The following is a 13,879-nucleotide window of genomic DNA, read 5'->3' as shown; positions in this document are numbered from 1 at the left end:
GTGTGTGTGAGTGTGTGTGTGTGTGTGTAAAGCAAACTTCAAATTCTTAAGTTTCAATTTAGCACTCCTTTATGAACATTCATAATTAAGCTGTCCTAAGAGGCTGGGGGCCATGAGATTGTGGGAGGACAGCATCAGTGAATTTCTGCTTTATAATGTAAAACTACTTTACACCGGGACACGGAAAACTAATCGAAAAGAGTCCAGTATGTAGGAGATACTTAGTGCTCTTCAGAGTGAGCATAATGATTGATCATGCATGCTGTAATCCAGTGCAGAAGACTCTGACCCACTCACTACAGGGAAAAAAATCCACCTGGGGAAGGGAGGAAGAGCCCTAGCGACAGGCTAGGAATCGGTATGGGAAGCGGCTCCCGCAGCCTACAGGGGAAATGCTGGTTCATGTCCATCTTGGGAATTCTCGGCTTCTTCACTCCTGCTCATCTGCCTTGTGCCTCTCTACTCCAAGGAGTCATTCTTCTTTTAAAAAAATATTTCTTCCAGGCTGGAGATGGAGCTAAGTTGGTCATGTGCTTGCTTCAAATGCTTGAATGCTCCTGATTTGATCCCCAGCACGACACAAACTGGGCATGGTGGCACACTCCAGAACTCAGGAAGTGGAGACAGGGGGATCAGAAGTTCAAGGTCATCCTTGGTTACATAGTGAGTTCAAGACTAGCCTGGGATACATAAGATCCTGCTGCCTTTCTTTTTTCTTTCTTTCTTTCTTTAAAAAATGTTTACATTTAACAGTGACTTCGGTTTGGTAATAAAACCTTCTGTGTACCATCCCTCTCTCAGTGCCAGACTAAAGCTTGCTAGGTGCTCATTACTTTGGGGCGAGGGCTTGGACTGAAAGAACACCTAGGGATTTTGCTCAAGAATGCTGACTATACTGTACTGAGTTACTTCTTGTTCAAGTTTTCCTCCTGGCAGTCATTTTAATCAGCACTTCTCCTATTTAATGAGCTTGTAGTGCCATTACATAATCACCCAGCTCGCCAGATTAATGATGAAAAGAGGAACTGATTTTTCCAGCTGCATCATTTGAAGTAAACGTTAACTTTCTTTCTGAGTCCTTCGTCTAACAGCATTAGCGTGACAAATATGTCTTTCTCTAGCATAAGTAATTAGAATTTAATCACTTTAACTGCATCTTAATTACCCCAAATGAATTGAAAGGACATTTAATAGCAAAGATTAAATTGCCTTAATGAACGATTTCTGTGGCTCCATCAATACTGGAATCACGGTAGCCGCTCCTCACCCACTCCTCAAAACGCCTGTGAGGAGCGCCACTGACACTAGGTGGCATTGCTCCGCACGCTTGTATATCTCTCCCCCCACCTCCCCCGAACTCCTCTGCTTAAGAAGGCAAGGAGAAAGTGAAAAACACATAGCTTATTCTGTTCTTCTGACAGCCTCTCTCTCTTTTTTAACATCATCAGCTGTTAAAAGAAAGGAATTATTGCAGAAACTGTCCGTTCTCGTTACCCCACGACATATACAAAGAATCAAGGGTGGTGGGTATGCTGGAGCCTGGCTGAAACGGAGTTGCTCTCAATCACCAACATACACACAGAGCTTTTTGTGTGCTTTGTGTGTGGGGTGGGGTGGGGTGGGGTGGGGTGGGGTGGGGTGGGGGTGTGTGTATGTGGTGTGGTGTGGTGTGTGTGTGTGTGTGTGTGTGTGTGTGTGTGTGTGTGTGTACAGTCATCCTAAAGTATGTGTAGAGTCCTAAAATAAGCTGATTTTGGAAGAACAGAGCCAAAGGCAGATGAGAACATCAGCCTTGGAAGTACGGGTGGCCTCGGGCCTTTGGGCCTTCCTCCAGGCATTGGTCCCAGAGGGCCAAGCTTACCCGCAGAGCACGTCTAATGAGATGGGCCTTTCCCATCGATAATTGTTTAAGTGAACAAGTGGATATATCCATGAGAGATGTGAGCTTCACATCTGTTACCACTCTGGCTGCTTGTTTGGAGCCGAGCAATTAACAGAAATCTTGCTTATACACCTAAGAAGAAAGGATGTTTCAAAAACTTTCCTTGAGAGATTTACTCTCCAATTTCAAGAGCTTTGTGATGCATGGACCTTGTTAAATAGATGTTTAAGATAAAGAGCCAGTCGCCCAGGTGGTGGATCACGCCTTTAAACCCAGCACTCAGGAAGCAGAGGCAGGCAGATCTCTGTGAGTTTGAGGCCAGCCTAGTCTACCAATCTACAAAGTGGGTTCCAGGACAGGCATGGCTACACAGAGAAATCTTGTCTTGAAAAAAAAAAAAAAGAGGAAAAGATAGTGAGTCAGATGTCCACATTCTGGGAACATTGACTGTGGTCTGGAACTGGCAACAGAAGCCAGTGGTGTAGGCTATGCTTGGCCAGCCAGTGTCATTAAATTGGGGAAACTGAGTCCAGGGCATCAGTACATTCCAGGGGAGTGACTAGAAACAAATTATTTAACTCCACTATAGAAAGCATCAGAGAAAGCAAAAGTAACTACCACACACCATATAGATTCCCAGACCTCCGAGCACATTAAGATCACCTGGGAGCCTGGGTCACACCCCACTGGATTAGATTGGGAGATCTGGGGTTGTAGCCAGACATTCGCTGTTTAAGTCTTTAAGTGATTTTCATGTGTAGTAAGACTTATGAGCCATTAGCATAGACAGAGTATTAACTGGGAATGCCTACTCATCATGCAATAAATAGGTGAACAGCCAACTTAAATTCTCTCCTTTTTCATTGGCATGGCAGCCCTGGTGAATGATCCTCTAGGGTTGGGCTCTGTTCAGCTGTTGTCTTATTAAACCAACACATTAAAGGAATGGGGATGTTCTAGAAGCTATTCGTTCCATTGTAACATTATAGAGACATATGTAGATGATAGAACAGTCAGACCTGATACATAATTGCGTGTCTGTATCAAATGGTCAGATTGTCACATGCCTGGGCCAGTCACTCCGCAAGCAAGTAAGCTTTATCAGAGTGAATATACTTGTTTCAAAATAAAAACCTGTAGAGTGGATGAAATAGGAATATATGATTGTGTACTAAACTCATTTACATTAGAAATAAGACCTTCCTTCTTCATGGACTGTGAGACTGACATTTTTCCAAGGAGAAAGATCGTGGCAGTCTTCTGAAGGTGCTCACTGGTCTTATTCAAATGTTGACACACAGAAAATGATCTGTGATGCATATGGGTTGAATTTTTTATTAGAATTGTAGTTGATAACAAGCATAACTTCATGAGATCCTCTTTCTGTAGCAACTCTTGGTTTGGGGCAGGGGAGGCATTCAATTTTACCAAAGCATGGAGATCTTAGTATTTAAATAGGGTCTGAAATGAAACCAGTTATTTCACTTTCGAGCTACTGAGGTTGAGGTTGAGTTACAGAAATGAGCGTGTGCTTAAATACTCCACTATATGCAGTTTACTGAGAACACAGGGCATTATCACTTCAAGGACATGGCTGCCACTAACTGTGGAAGCCGAGGAGTGAGACACACCTGGGAACCTCCTTCTAAATTACCCACAGCCACTAGAATTGAACATTTCCTTTTTACAAGAAAACCAAGAATGGATTTTTTTTTTTTAACCAGTACACTCTGTAAGAACTGTTGCTTGGGAGAACTTTGGGGACCAGCGTGTTTGATTAGCTGAATTTGCCACGGATGTGGAAGATGATGACATCAAACAGCTAGTGTAACAACCTCCTTAAAGACCTCGTAGATTAGAGATGACTATAGATTTTCCCCAGCACGGATCAAAGGGACTGAATTGAACGTTTTAGCTTAATGATCCAACTCTTGTCACACCCACAGGGACGCAAATTCCGATTTTATATGCTGGTGTGCACGCGCCACGCCACGTAGGGACAAACCAATCAGCCCCTGACCTTTGACGACGATTTTGATCTTTTCGACGACCGGGCAGGGCTAGTGTTTATTCTGGGAGGGGCTTCCTGCTCTCACAAACTTCGGAATATTAGCTGTTAATGTTTCTTTGCGGCAGCGTGGAATCCTGTCCCATTCCAGCAGCTTTTTTAGAGACAAGAGTCCAGCCTTAGGCAGGGGGCGGTGGGGCTCTGTCCAGGGTCCTGACTCTGGGCCAGGGCTCCATGCCTGCAGGCTCCGCCAGCCCTTTCACTCACCCTGAGGGATGGGAAAACAAAGGCTTCCAAGCTTAAGGCCCGGGGGCTGCCTTCTGACTCAGGCCAGTTTGCTGGGAAGCAAGCAAAACAAAGGAACTGTTAATCTGTGCGGACTATACTGGTCCCAGCTCCCTGGACTTCAGACTGCCAGGGTCACCTCTGCACTCATTGCTCCTCTTAGGTAAAAATATGTCAGAGAGCATAATTCGGGCATGGAACAGAAACAGTCACCCTTTCTGGGTAGGTTAGAGTTCCGGGTGTAATTGGTAGGGAAGGAAATTGTGTCTTCCTCGATGGGGCTTTTGCTAGGCATCCTTTTCCTCCTCCACACTTTCTTCCTATCAAAATGCTGCTTAGAAAAATCTTTAGGACAAGGATGCTCTAAAAACAAAGCCTCAACCAGCATAACATCCTGTTCCCTCGCCAGGTGGCCACTAGGGGGCACGCGCAGCGTCCTTAGCACAGCCACCCCGGCTGCAGCAAAGAGAACCTAGGTTCCGAGGTCCTGGAGCGAAGCCAGTTCATCTCTGCCTCTGCCGAGCTCACAGTGGGCAAAAAGCTTCGAAGACAGTCACGTTGTAGGCTTTGGCTGGCTTTACTGCTACGACCTACCTGTACTATTGGTAAGGTTCTCTGTCAGTTGTAAGCGGCTGAGTCTGGAGTGACGGCAGTACCCTGAGCCTGGGCATTCGGAAAGGATACTCAGAATTATACAAGGATCTCCAGGCTGGATTTTGGGGGAGGGGGGAAAGGTAGGCACCTTCTGAACATGCCATTCCGTTTGTTTCTGGTGGGTGTCCTTCTGTGACGGCCACAAGATCAGCACACCGCAGCCACCAGGGTCCCCTTAAACCTCAGAAAGCAGGCTTAGCCCGCTACAAAAACTACAATTGCTAATTATCGCCACAGGCACCTCTCAGCCTCACTGCGCTTCCTTTCCTCATGGGTTGCCCCAACGAAAAATGCACAAAGGCAACTATTGTCCCACCGAGGGGACAGATAAAGTCTGTGAGAAAGATGCTGCTCAGAGCCTTCTGGTAACTGTTCCCAAGTCCTTTTGACTTTATAACCGGCGGCTGAGTGTGTGTGTGTGTGTGTGTGTGTGTGTGTGTGTGTGTGTGTGTGTTCCGACTACCCCACTTCACCCCCACCGTTCATCCCTGGAGGCTCTGGGACTCTCGGTTGCCTCCTGATAACGGGTTATCCCTTAGCCCTGCTGGGAGAAAGCCATCCCAGGCCTTGACCTCAGCCTCCTAGGCGGACACGGTCGGTCGCGCCCTGCCGGCCCTTTGTTCAAGCAGCAGAGGACTAGGAGCAGCTGCATCACGGGAGAGCCACAGAGCAGGGCGCCAGGGAATCCGTGTGCCGCCGCCTTCTCCTCCCACTCGGGAGCCCAGGAGCCATTCCAGCCCTGGCATCTCTCATACCCAGTCCTGCCCTCTCTTTCTCTCTCTCTCTCTCTCTCTCTCTCTCTCTCTCTCTCTCTCTCTCTCCACCCAGAATTCTTCAGGGGTTGAACAAATGCGGTTCCTAGGGCTCAGCCTAGCACTCCTACCTGGCAGCACCAGACACTTGAAATGTCACCGATCGGGATAAATATTAACACAAAAGCAAATGGACGTGTGCAGAGCCAGTTATCAATCAACCAGGCCGCAAGGCCACTCACTGCAAACACTGCCCAGGTTGGGTTGGGCAAGACTTTCTCAGGGCCACTTCCAGGTAGAACTCCCCCCTCCCGACCCCCTCCCACCCCCCACCCCCGGCCTCTTTGCTCCCCACGTAGATCTGCCTCTAGCACAGAGGGGCAAATACCCGACCGCAAGGGGGCGAAGTATCAGGTGCTGAAGGGCAGACCATCTTCGTGTAGGGCTCTGGAGGGCTCCTCACCTCTGGCAGGGTCTGTGTGCCCAGTACACAGCCTTGCCTGGGCTGAGGACCTGAGCCGCCACGCCACCATCTCCTGGGTACACAGCGCTAGAGCGGCAGGCACTCACTGGTGGGTGTCTCTTGCAGTCCCTTCTTGCGCTGTCAGCTCCCGCTGAGGGGCCAAAGCCTTCTGGAATATTTAATTGGAAGCTAATCTCCTCCTGTCTTGATAGACGCCCACGTCAGAGGCGGGGCACCCAGCTTAGCTTCCCCACCCCACTCGGGACCAGAAGCGGCGAGCGTCTGGTCACGCTGCGTTTTAATGAGCAGCAGCAAGCATTACGTTGAGGCAACATATATTGATTTTTAAAAGGTAGTTAATTTGGTGAGAATTTCCTCCAGTCTTTCACCAGCGCTTGTAATTTATACACCCTCCTGGCGCCTCCCCAAACATACTGCCACGTGCAGGGGATTTTGACCCTCCAAACATGCTACATGGAACACGGGGCACAAGAGGCAATGGAGGAAACCACCCTTCCACTGAAGAGTGAAGGAACTAGGTCGGGCCTTAAAAAGGGGTTGAGAAAGGATGAAAGTTTAGTCTTATGTGCAACAGCTAGCAAAGGTGCAGTGTGTGGGTGGTGGTGGTGGTGGCAGCGGGCTGGTTAGCAGGCCCTGAGTTCCTGCAGTTGCCATGAGAAAGCATAAGGCTGTCAGTCCTTAGACTCCATTGCTGAGACCTGCTAGTCACCATCCCAAGGACCAGAAACCGATCTCTCTTAAGCAGGGGGAAAAATATCAACGAGCCAGCCGGGTTGGTTGTTCATTAGAGACTTCAAAATAGGCTGTGATTTTCGAGGCAGAATGGATGGTTCTGGGTACCTTGCATGAGCACCTAGCCCCCTCACTGAAGACTTAGGCCACAATCCTTCTCACTCTTTGATGTTACAGAAACAAAATGAAAGGTGGTTCTCCGCTTTGTCTCAGGATACCCAGTGCCCTTGGGCTTGGTGTCTGCTGGGGCCTCCTATTTCCCACACATTCTAGGAAAAGGCCACATGCTTGGAGCCAAGAATAACCAACAGAGCTAGCCATTGGGACCTAGTGTACAGACACCCTTTGATGACCTTCTGGGTCCCATAAGCACCTGCTCAGCACCCAACTCGTGCCTTTGGTGTGCAGGTTCTAGAACCTGGCCTTCATTCACAGGGCTCCCCAGCACCTAGCATCCCTCATGCCCAGCTCAGTTTTCTTATCTGGAAGTCAGAGGGTCTTGTTCAGGGTAGACAGGCTAGGTTTCCAAGACTAGGTAGGTACGCATCTCAGCACAGGACCTATCAGTTCTTCCTTCCAGGGTGTGACAGAAGACTGTGTAGAGTGTCACTGATGTCTGGAGTGTCTTCACCAAGTGGTGGGACGGGACTTTGGTGAGGGAGTACGCTTTTTATCCACACTTCCCGGACTGGCTATCCTCAGAGCCCTACCTGTCTGGAAGGTCCCGAGCACTGGCTTCAAGCATTGGTGCTATGGAAGGTTCTGAAAGTGGAGCAGCTGGGTGAGCAGCAAAATCAACTGCCCCGCGGGGGATCAATGTGATAGTGGAACCGTGAGGCTTAGGCGCCGGCGCGGCATTCGGTCGGCCCACGTCCCCTTGTCCTTCGCCTCACCAGAATCCTGGGAGCACTAACCCGAGCCTGCCTGGAGAACTTTAGAGCAAAAGGCTGAGTGAGCTAAGCCGGAAAGTCTGGGCGGTCAGAGGCCGAAGCAGGGTGGCACCTACCACCAAAGGCTTCTAGAGTCCAGCCAGATGCAGGGAACACTAGGGTAGCCTCGCGGGCTAAGATCCCAGGCTTGTCCGCACCTGCCTTTTCCCAGCTTCTCATTGGCAGGCACCGGGTGGGGGGAGGGGGGTTTGGCCTCATGCTTTGATTTTAGTCCGTGAAACGGCTCAGTGCCCTCGGCTCAGAGCGGATTGACTGTCTCTTATTCTCTAGGGACGAATTAATGGAGAACGATCAGTTAATTAACAAACCTTCATTCCAGCGTTTACCTTTCCCTTCACCAAGACTCAGACCTGGGCTCAGGGCTCAGAGGAGGCTGTGTGTGGCTTGGGGCGGGGGTGGGGGGTGGGGGGACGCGGACACAGGAGTCAATCAACGCGGCAACCTCCACCCAGGTCTCGTGAACACAGTCCGCCCCTAGGCTGCCCTCTTCTCTGGTCTTCAAGGGTCGCCGACTGTGTCTGAATCCCTGGTGCGGTTCATCATCTGGGCTCAGCTGTCCACTAGGTCTCTTGGTCCACTAGAGGAGCCAGGCCTGGCGCTTGCACTTGGCAGCTGAGACTTTCAGCGCTCAAACATCAAACAGCCTGCTAGGGGTTTTGAACCGGGAAACCAGCTTGCTGATTGGGGGGGGGGGGGGGGGGGAGACGGACGACATTTACACACTCCTACCCAGTAGCACCGAGATTTAGATGAAAAAAATCACGAAAACGAAAAAGCGAGTTGTCAACGGTGGTCCTTGGGCTCAACCGGGAGGTTCCCGGGAACCCGGTCCCCGTTTGTCTCAGCCCCTCTCCTTTCCACAGCCGCAGCGCACGTGTGGAAACCCTTCCAAACCAGCCCGCCATGCACACATCACCTGCAGGTTTGGACTCTGCACACACCCTATCGAAGTGCGGGTCCCCCGACGCGCGGCGCCAATACAACCGGGGCAAGAGTGGGTCGCCGCAGCCAGCTCAGCCAAAGATTGACTGGTAGCTTGAGCAGGGCCAGCCCCGCGCCGGGTATGTGCCATGGACCCAGTTTTTCTTCGTCCCTTCCTAAACCCGCTGTGTTCCTCTGAGAACCACCCAGCCAGTGTTCCACCAGGGTCCAAGAGTCAGTCTCTCGGCCTGTCGTTCTGTCCCCGAGCACAAATGCAACCCCAAAGTCACGGAGGCCGCCTTGTTCAGTCTTCGAAGCCTCCCACAGCCCAACGCACTGAGCTCCCGAAGGAGAAGGTCGCCTGCCTAAGCTGGTTCTTCCAGGTCTAGGGAAGAAAGGGGAGGCGGAGCGGGGACGAAGCGCGTCCAGCCTTCTCTCATTCCCTCCCACCTTCAACCCCTTATCTCGCCCACGCGCCCATCAGCTCACCTGCTAAGCGGAGCGCGGACATGCGCTGGAACTCCGGCTCCTGCAGCCACTTCCACATTCTCCGGAAGGTCTCCCGGCCGGACTTGAGTTTGCTCCAGGGCTTGGGGTTTCGCAGCAGGTCCGAAAGGGTCCCCTGGGAACGGCAGAGCACCCTCTGCGCGAAGATGGCCTGTGGGATGCTGTAACGTTTGAGCTCGGTGGTGATACGCTGCGCCACCTCTTTGGTATTGATCTCTTCCATCTGCCCTGAATTACTTCCATTGCTGACCTGCGAGCCGGTCACCGAAGGGTTGGGCTCCCGGGCTGTGCCCAGGAGCTGTCCGTGGCCCTGGGCATTCAGGTGGGCATGGGGATGGTGCGGAGGAAGGCCGTTGATGGGCACCATGCCGGCCGAGGTGGGCGTGAGGTGCTGTTCTCCGTGGCGACCGAGCATGGCAGGGTGGTGGGCTTCGAAGCCATTTGGGGTGAGCATCTTGTCGGTGGGCATAGCCGCTCCAGGATGAGCATAGTGGGGAAGCCCTTGCTGGGAGTTGTGAATGCTGCCCAGACCGGAGCCAGAGAGGGGCGAGAGGCTCTGGCCCATGCTAGCCACGTCCTTGTGGTAGGGGGTATAGAGGTTATTCATGGAGGCCAGCCCGCGTTCATCCCGCATAAGTGTGAAACTACCGCTCACGTTGCCCGCCAGGCGCTGGTGGTGGTGTGGGTGGTGGTGGTGATGGTGGTGGTGATGGTGATGAGGGAACTTGTCGGACACGGTGGAGATGGGCGGCAGCGGCTGCAGAGGGGTTAAGGTGGTGTAGGTGGTCGGCATGCTCATACCTGGGGGGGTTTCACAGGCCATGGTCATGGTGGGGTGCAGGGGGCCAGCCAGGCTGTGCTCAGGGGCGCGGTGGTGGTGGTGGTAATCGCTGCCTCCGCTGCCGCCGTCCAGCAGGGAGGCCATGCCCATGGAACGCGGGTGCGCGGGAGGCAGGTGGCTGCCGCGGTGCCCCACGGAGCTGCGCGCGTGAGGGCTGCCGCCCAGGAGGTCGGCAGGGGCGGGCACCGGCTCATGGCTCACCCCGTGCAGCTCGCCGATCGCCTCCATGGTCAGCTGCGCGTTCATCGTGATGCGGGCGAGCGGGCTGCAACATCGATGTGGCCGGGCAGAGGCGGCGAGGGGCGCACGGAGTCCAGTCTTCACATCGGCTGCCGCCGGCGACTGTGGCCTTTCTTCCTCTCACTGTGGGGAGCTGTGTCTCTCGCTCTTTCTCTGTGTGTCTCGCCTTCTCTCTTGCTCCCACCTACCCCTCTGATTTTTTTTTTCTTTTTTTAATATTAATTTCCAAAAAGGATCCGCGCTGTTGGGAGAGCGCGGTGCCCCTAGCCCGCCCAGCCCGGCCCCCTCACGCCCCTGTCTTTCTTAGAATCGTGCTGACCCCGGCTCCCTTGACGCGGCCCGTGCGCCTGCCGCGGCTGCTGCTTGCCCGCGCCGCCCGCCAGCTCGAGCCATGGCTCGGTTACTGTTACAGACTGTGGCCGCGATTCGGTAGCCGCCGCCGCCGCGGCCGCTGCCCGCCCTCACGCCCGCCGGGCGCAGCGCGCATGCGCGCTCTCAGGCCCCGCCCCCTCGGTCCCAGGGCACGGGCTCCGTGACGTCCCAGTACAAATGAACCGGGGGTGCGTGGGGGGGGAGAAGGTGGGGGGGGTGCAGAGCTTTCGAGGCGGCGCCGGATGGCCCCCGGGTGGTGCGCACGTGCACGGGACGCGCGCAGAGCGCGACCTGGAGCCGCTGCCACCGTCCCGGGAGGCTTGCTTCCTCCCCCGGGTCTTCCTCGCTGCCTTCCCTTCTCTTCCCAGCCCCGACTCACTTGCCTAGCTTCTGTCACAGTGGGCCAGCTAGGTTAGAGAGTTAAAGCCCCTGGGTCTGAGTGGCTGTTTCCCGGTGCAGGTTACCCACGAGGAGCCGGGGGGGGGGGGCTGTGCCATGGCTCTCGCCCACTCGCCCACTGGGCTTTATTCCCTGGAGGGTCGCTGGAGGCCGTTCTCCAACCTTAAATGCCTGGCCTAGGGGGCCTGGGAGGCGAATACCTTAAATAAACCCTGTGTTAGCGTGGCCGCTGTTGAATTGGCACCTATGATCCTCCCGGGTACTCCTAGATCCGTCTTTCCTCATCCGAGCCATGGGCAGAGGAGCACTCGGTGCCTTGAGTCCGGATCGAGGCCACGCCTCGCTGTCCCAGACCTCAGAGGAGGTCTTCCACTGTGCTTCCAATTAAGGCGGCTTTCCACTTCGGTTGAGCCTGCTTGGGGGGTCGTGAGGGGGACAGCAGAGAGTGCCTGACTGGGCTCCCTGCTTAACATCGGTGGGGGGGTGCTGGTCTCTTAATTACTCCATAGCCTTCCTAGAAGAGCACCTAGAGGCTGCTGCTGCTGGGAAGGAGTACCCACGCAGGCAGAGTGCACGTGGCCGCGCGGGTCTCCGCTTAGCCCGCAGGGACGCCTTCCTCTTCCCGGCGTCCCTGCAAGAAGCCTCCAGATTTGAAAATCAATTCAGCTCTGGGCATAATTGCGCCCTTGTCACAGTCACGCTCCAATCCGGAATTGAACCCGGGCCTTCAGCCTGGTGGGGACGCGTGGGGAGGCCCCCAGTGTGGGACACACACCCGGCCGCCACATGCCGCGGCTTTCTTTTATTTACAAAAGAAAGAAAGAAAAAAGTCCGTAACAAAAGGCAGAGCCTTGTCTGCTTAGGTGCTTTTATCCCTTGGAGAAAGGACAGATGTGCCCATTGTCAGACACTTGGCAGTTACGGCCGGGTCAGCGCCGAGCCTCAGCCCGGGGCTAGCGGTGTTCACAATAAGGGTAGCCTCGAAGCTGGGCTTCCAGGGTTCAGTCACTGAACAAAGTGTCTGAGGCCTGCTAGTCGCCAAACACAGAGCCCACCACTGCCTGTGTTTCCTTCCCCATAACCGTTTTTTCAGAGAGGCTAGGATTGAGTCGTGGTGGTGGGGGTCTGTGAGAAAAGTTTGGTGTGGTGAACCCTGGGGACTAAATCCCATCAGCTAAGGCACAAAGGAACTCATCTCTGAGCCCAGGTCCCTGCCACCAACAGTGCAAGATCACTCCAGGTCAGTCAAGGTCAGTGGGTACACTAAGACTTCCTAGAAAGCTAGGCTCTGGGACTGACTAAATCTTCTGGGTCTCATCATCAGAAAGGCCCCCATCCTACCCAAATAACTACTGTGGATCCTACTTCTTTCCCACTTGGTCATGATCATTTAGGAATCTGGAGCACCTCCCCCAGGAAAAAGTCTTTGGGGGGGGGGCGGGGAACCCACTGCCCAAAACCAAAACTACACTAAGAATTTATTATCATCTCTTCAGACACATTCAAGCATAAAATATTTTCTATCTAGCGAATCAGCTTCAGAAGCCAAATCCACATTTTTTTCTTATTCTTGAACCCCTTTCCTGTAGTATAGAGTATAAGACCACAGGGTGAGTTAAAGCAATCCATGTTCAACAGTTTCTGCAACCATATTTTAATCCCATTGAAATGATTGATCTGTCCTTATCATCCATCCTCTCTTCTCGAAAGATCGTTCATTTAAAAACTGAAAGAAATCAGTACACAAGTTGTTCGTGGTGTTCCTCCCGGACTCCATTGGAGACTGGGAAGACTTCCTTCGTGGAGACTCCTGGCTGAGGCCCTGGAGCCCACCAGAAGAAGGGTGGGGTCGCGGGGGCTCACCTCTGCCCATGCAGCAAGGGGCTTTGTCAAAAGGTGGCTTGTTTCACTTCGGTTCCCAAAGGAGAAAGGAAGTTCTGGAAGGAGCTTTTGGCCTTGTTCACTTCAGTGTTTGACATCCCCCTCCCCATGAACCCACTCTGTCAGGACAGCAGGACCCGGCTCACAAATCTTCCTCCTCCTCCCATATTTTACACCTTTTATTGAAACACGGTTTTCCTGTAGTTGGTGAGTCAGAAGCAAGGTGTTTTTGACCTCTCAGAAACATTTCCTGTCACCTACTATGGAGTGTAGAAAGGATGTGGGTCGTGTCCCCCCCCCCCCCCAGCCTCTGAGGGATTGTCAAATGCTAGGAGACTGGGGTTATCTTTTGTTATCTTGTCTTCTTTTCTTAGAGTTCCCGGCACAAAGCTTGGCTCCCTTAGGTGCACTCTAAGGGAAGAGAGAATTAGAGTCTGTGGAAGAATTCCTTGAAACTGGAGAGGTAAGTGTGTGAGGTGGAGGATAATTAAGGAAAAAATAACGTCAAAAATTGTATTAAAATACGTGTTTAAAAAACAGGGGTGAAAGGCTCGACTGGATGCCTGTTACAGTATTTTCATATTGGAACCCAGCTTTTGTGCTTCCGGGGATTGAACCTAGGGCCTTGAGCTAGGCAAAGACTCTATTACTGATGTTTATTTTGTAAATGTCTCAAGTGTCTGGGAGTGGGTGGGTAAATGAAATTTGTCCTCTGCTAAATAGGCTTCAGTTTGCAAGGAAACATTATCAGGCTTGGGGGAAAGGCCATTCTTGAAAATGCTGGCCACACAAGGTTCTCTCGGAATGGTCCATTCGATTCAGAGTCAATGGCTTAGCTTTCTTTGTGAGCAGTAGGGATTTAACATATGGACCATTCAAAAGAAATGTTTCTAGGCTCTCTGGGCCATCAGGTGCTCTGGTTTCTGTTTTGGTATCTGGCAGTCCTGGGGTTCAGCAAGTGTTCCTACCTG

General features: G+C 52.6%; 1 protein-coding gene across 1 annotated transcript in view; it reads right to left on the bottom strand.

Moving 5' to 3' along the window:
* Window positions 1-10,646, bottom strand: part of Onecut1 (one cut homeobox 1) — a 30,404-nt gene extending 19,758 nt beyond the window's left edge. Inside the window, exon 1 of the mRNA XM_036191829.1 lies at window positions 9,158-10,646. Coding sequence (XP_036047722.1) covers window positions 9,158-10,262 — 1,105 coding nt within the window. The 5' untranslated portion in view covers window positions 10,263-10,646. The remainder of the gene's footprint in view (window positions 1-9,157) is intronic.
* Between the last annotated feature and the right edge of the window lie 3,233 nt (window positions 10,647-13,879).

Source organism: Onychomys torridus, chromosome 7 (assembly GCF_903995425.1).
Source record: "Onychomys torridus chromosome 7, mOncTor1.1, whole genome shotgun sequence".
Taxonomy (NCBI): domain Eukaryota; kingdom Metazoa; phylum Chordata; class Mammalia; order Rodentia; family Cricetidae; genus Onychomys; species Onychomys torridus.
This window is presented reverse-complemented; position numbering and strand designations above follow the sequence as displayed.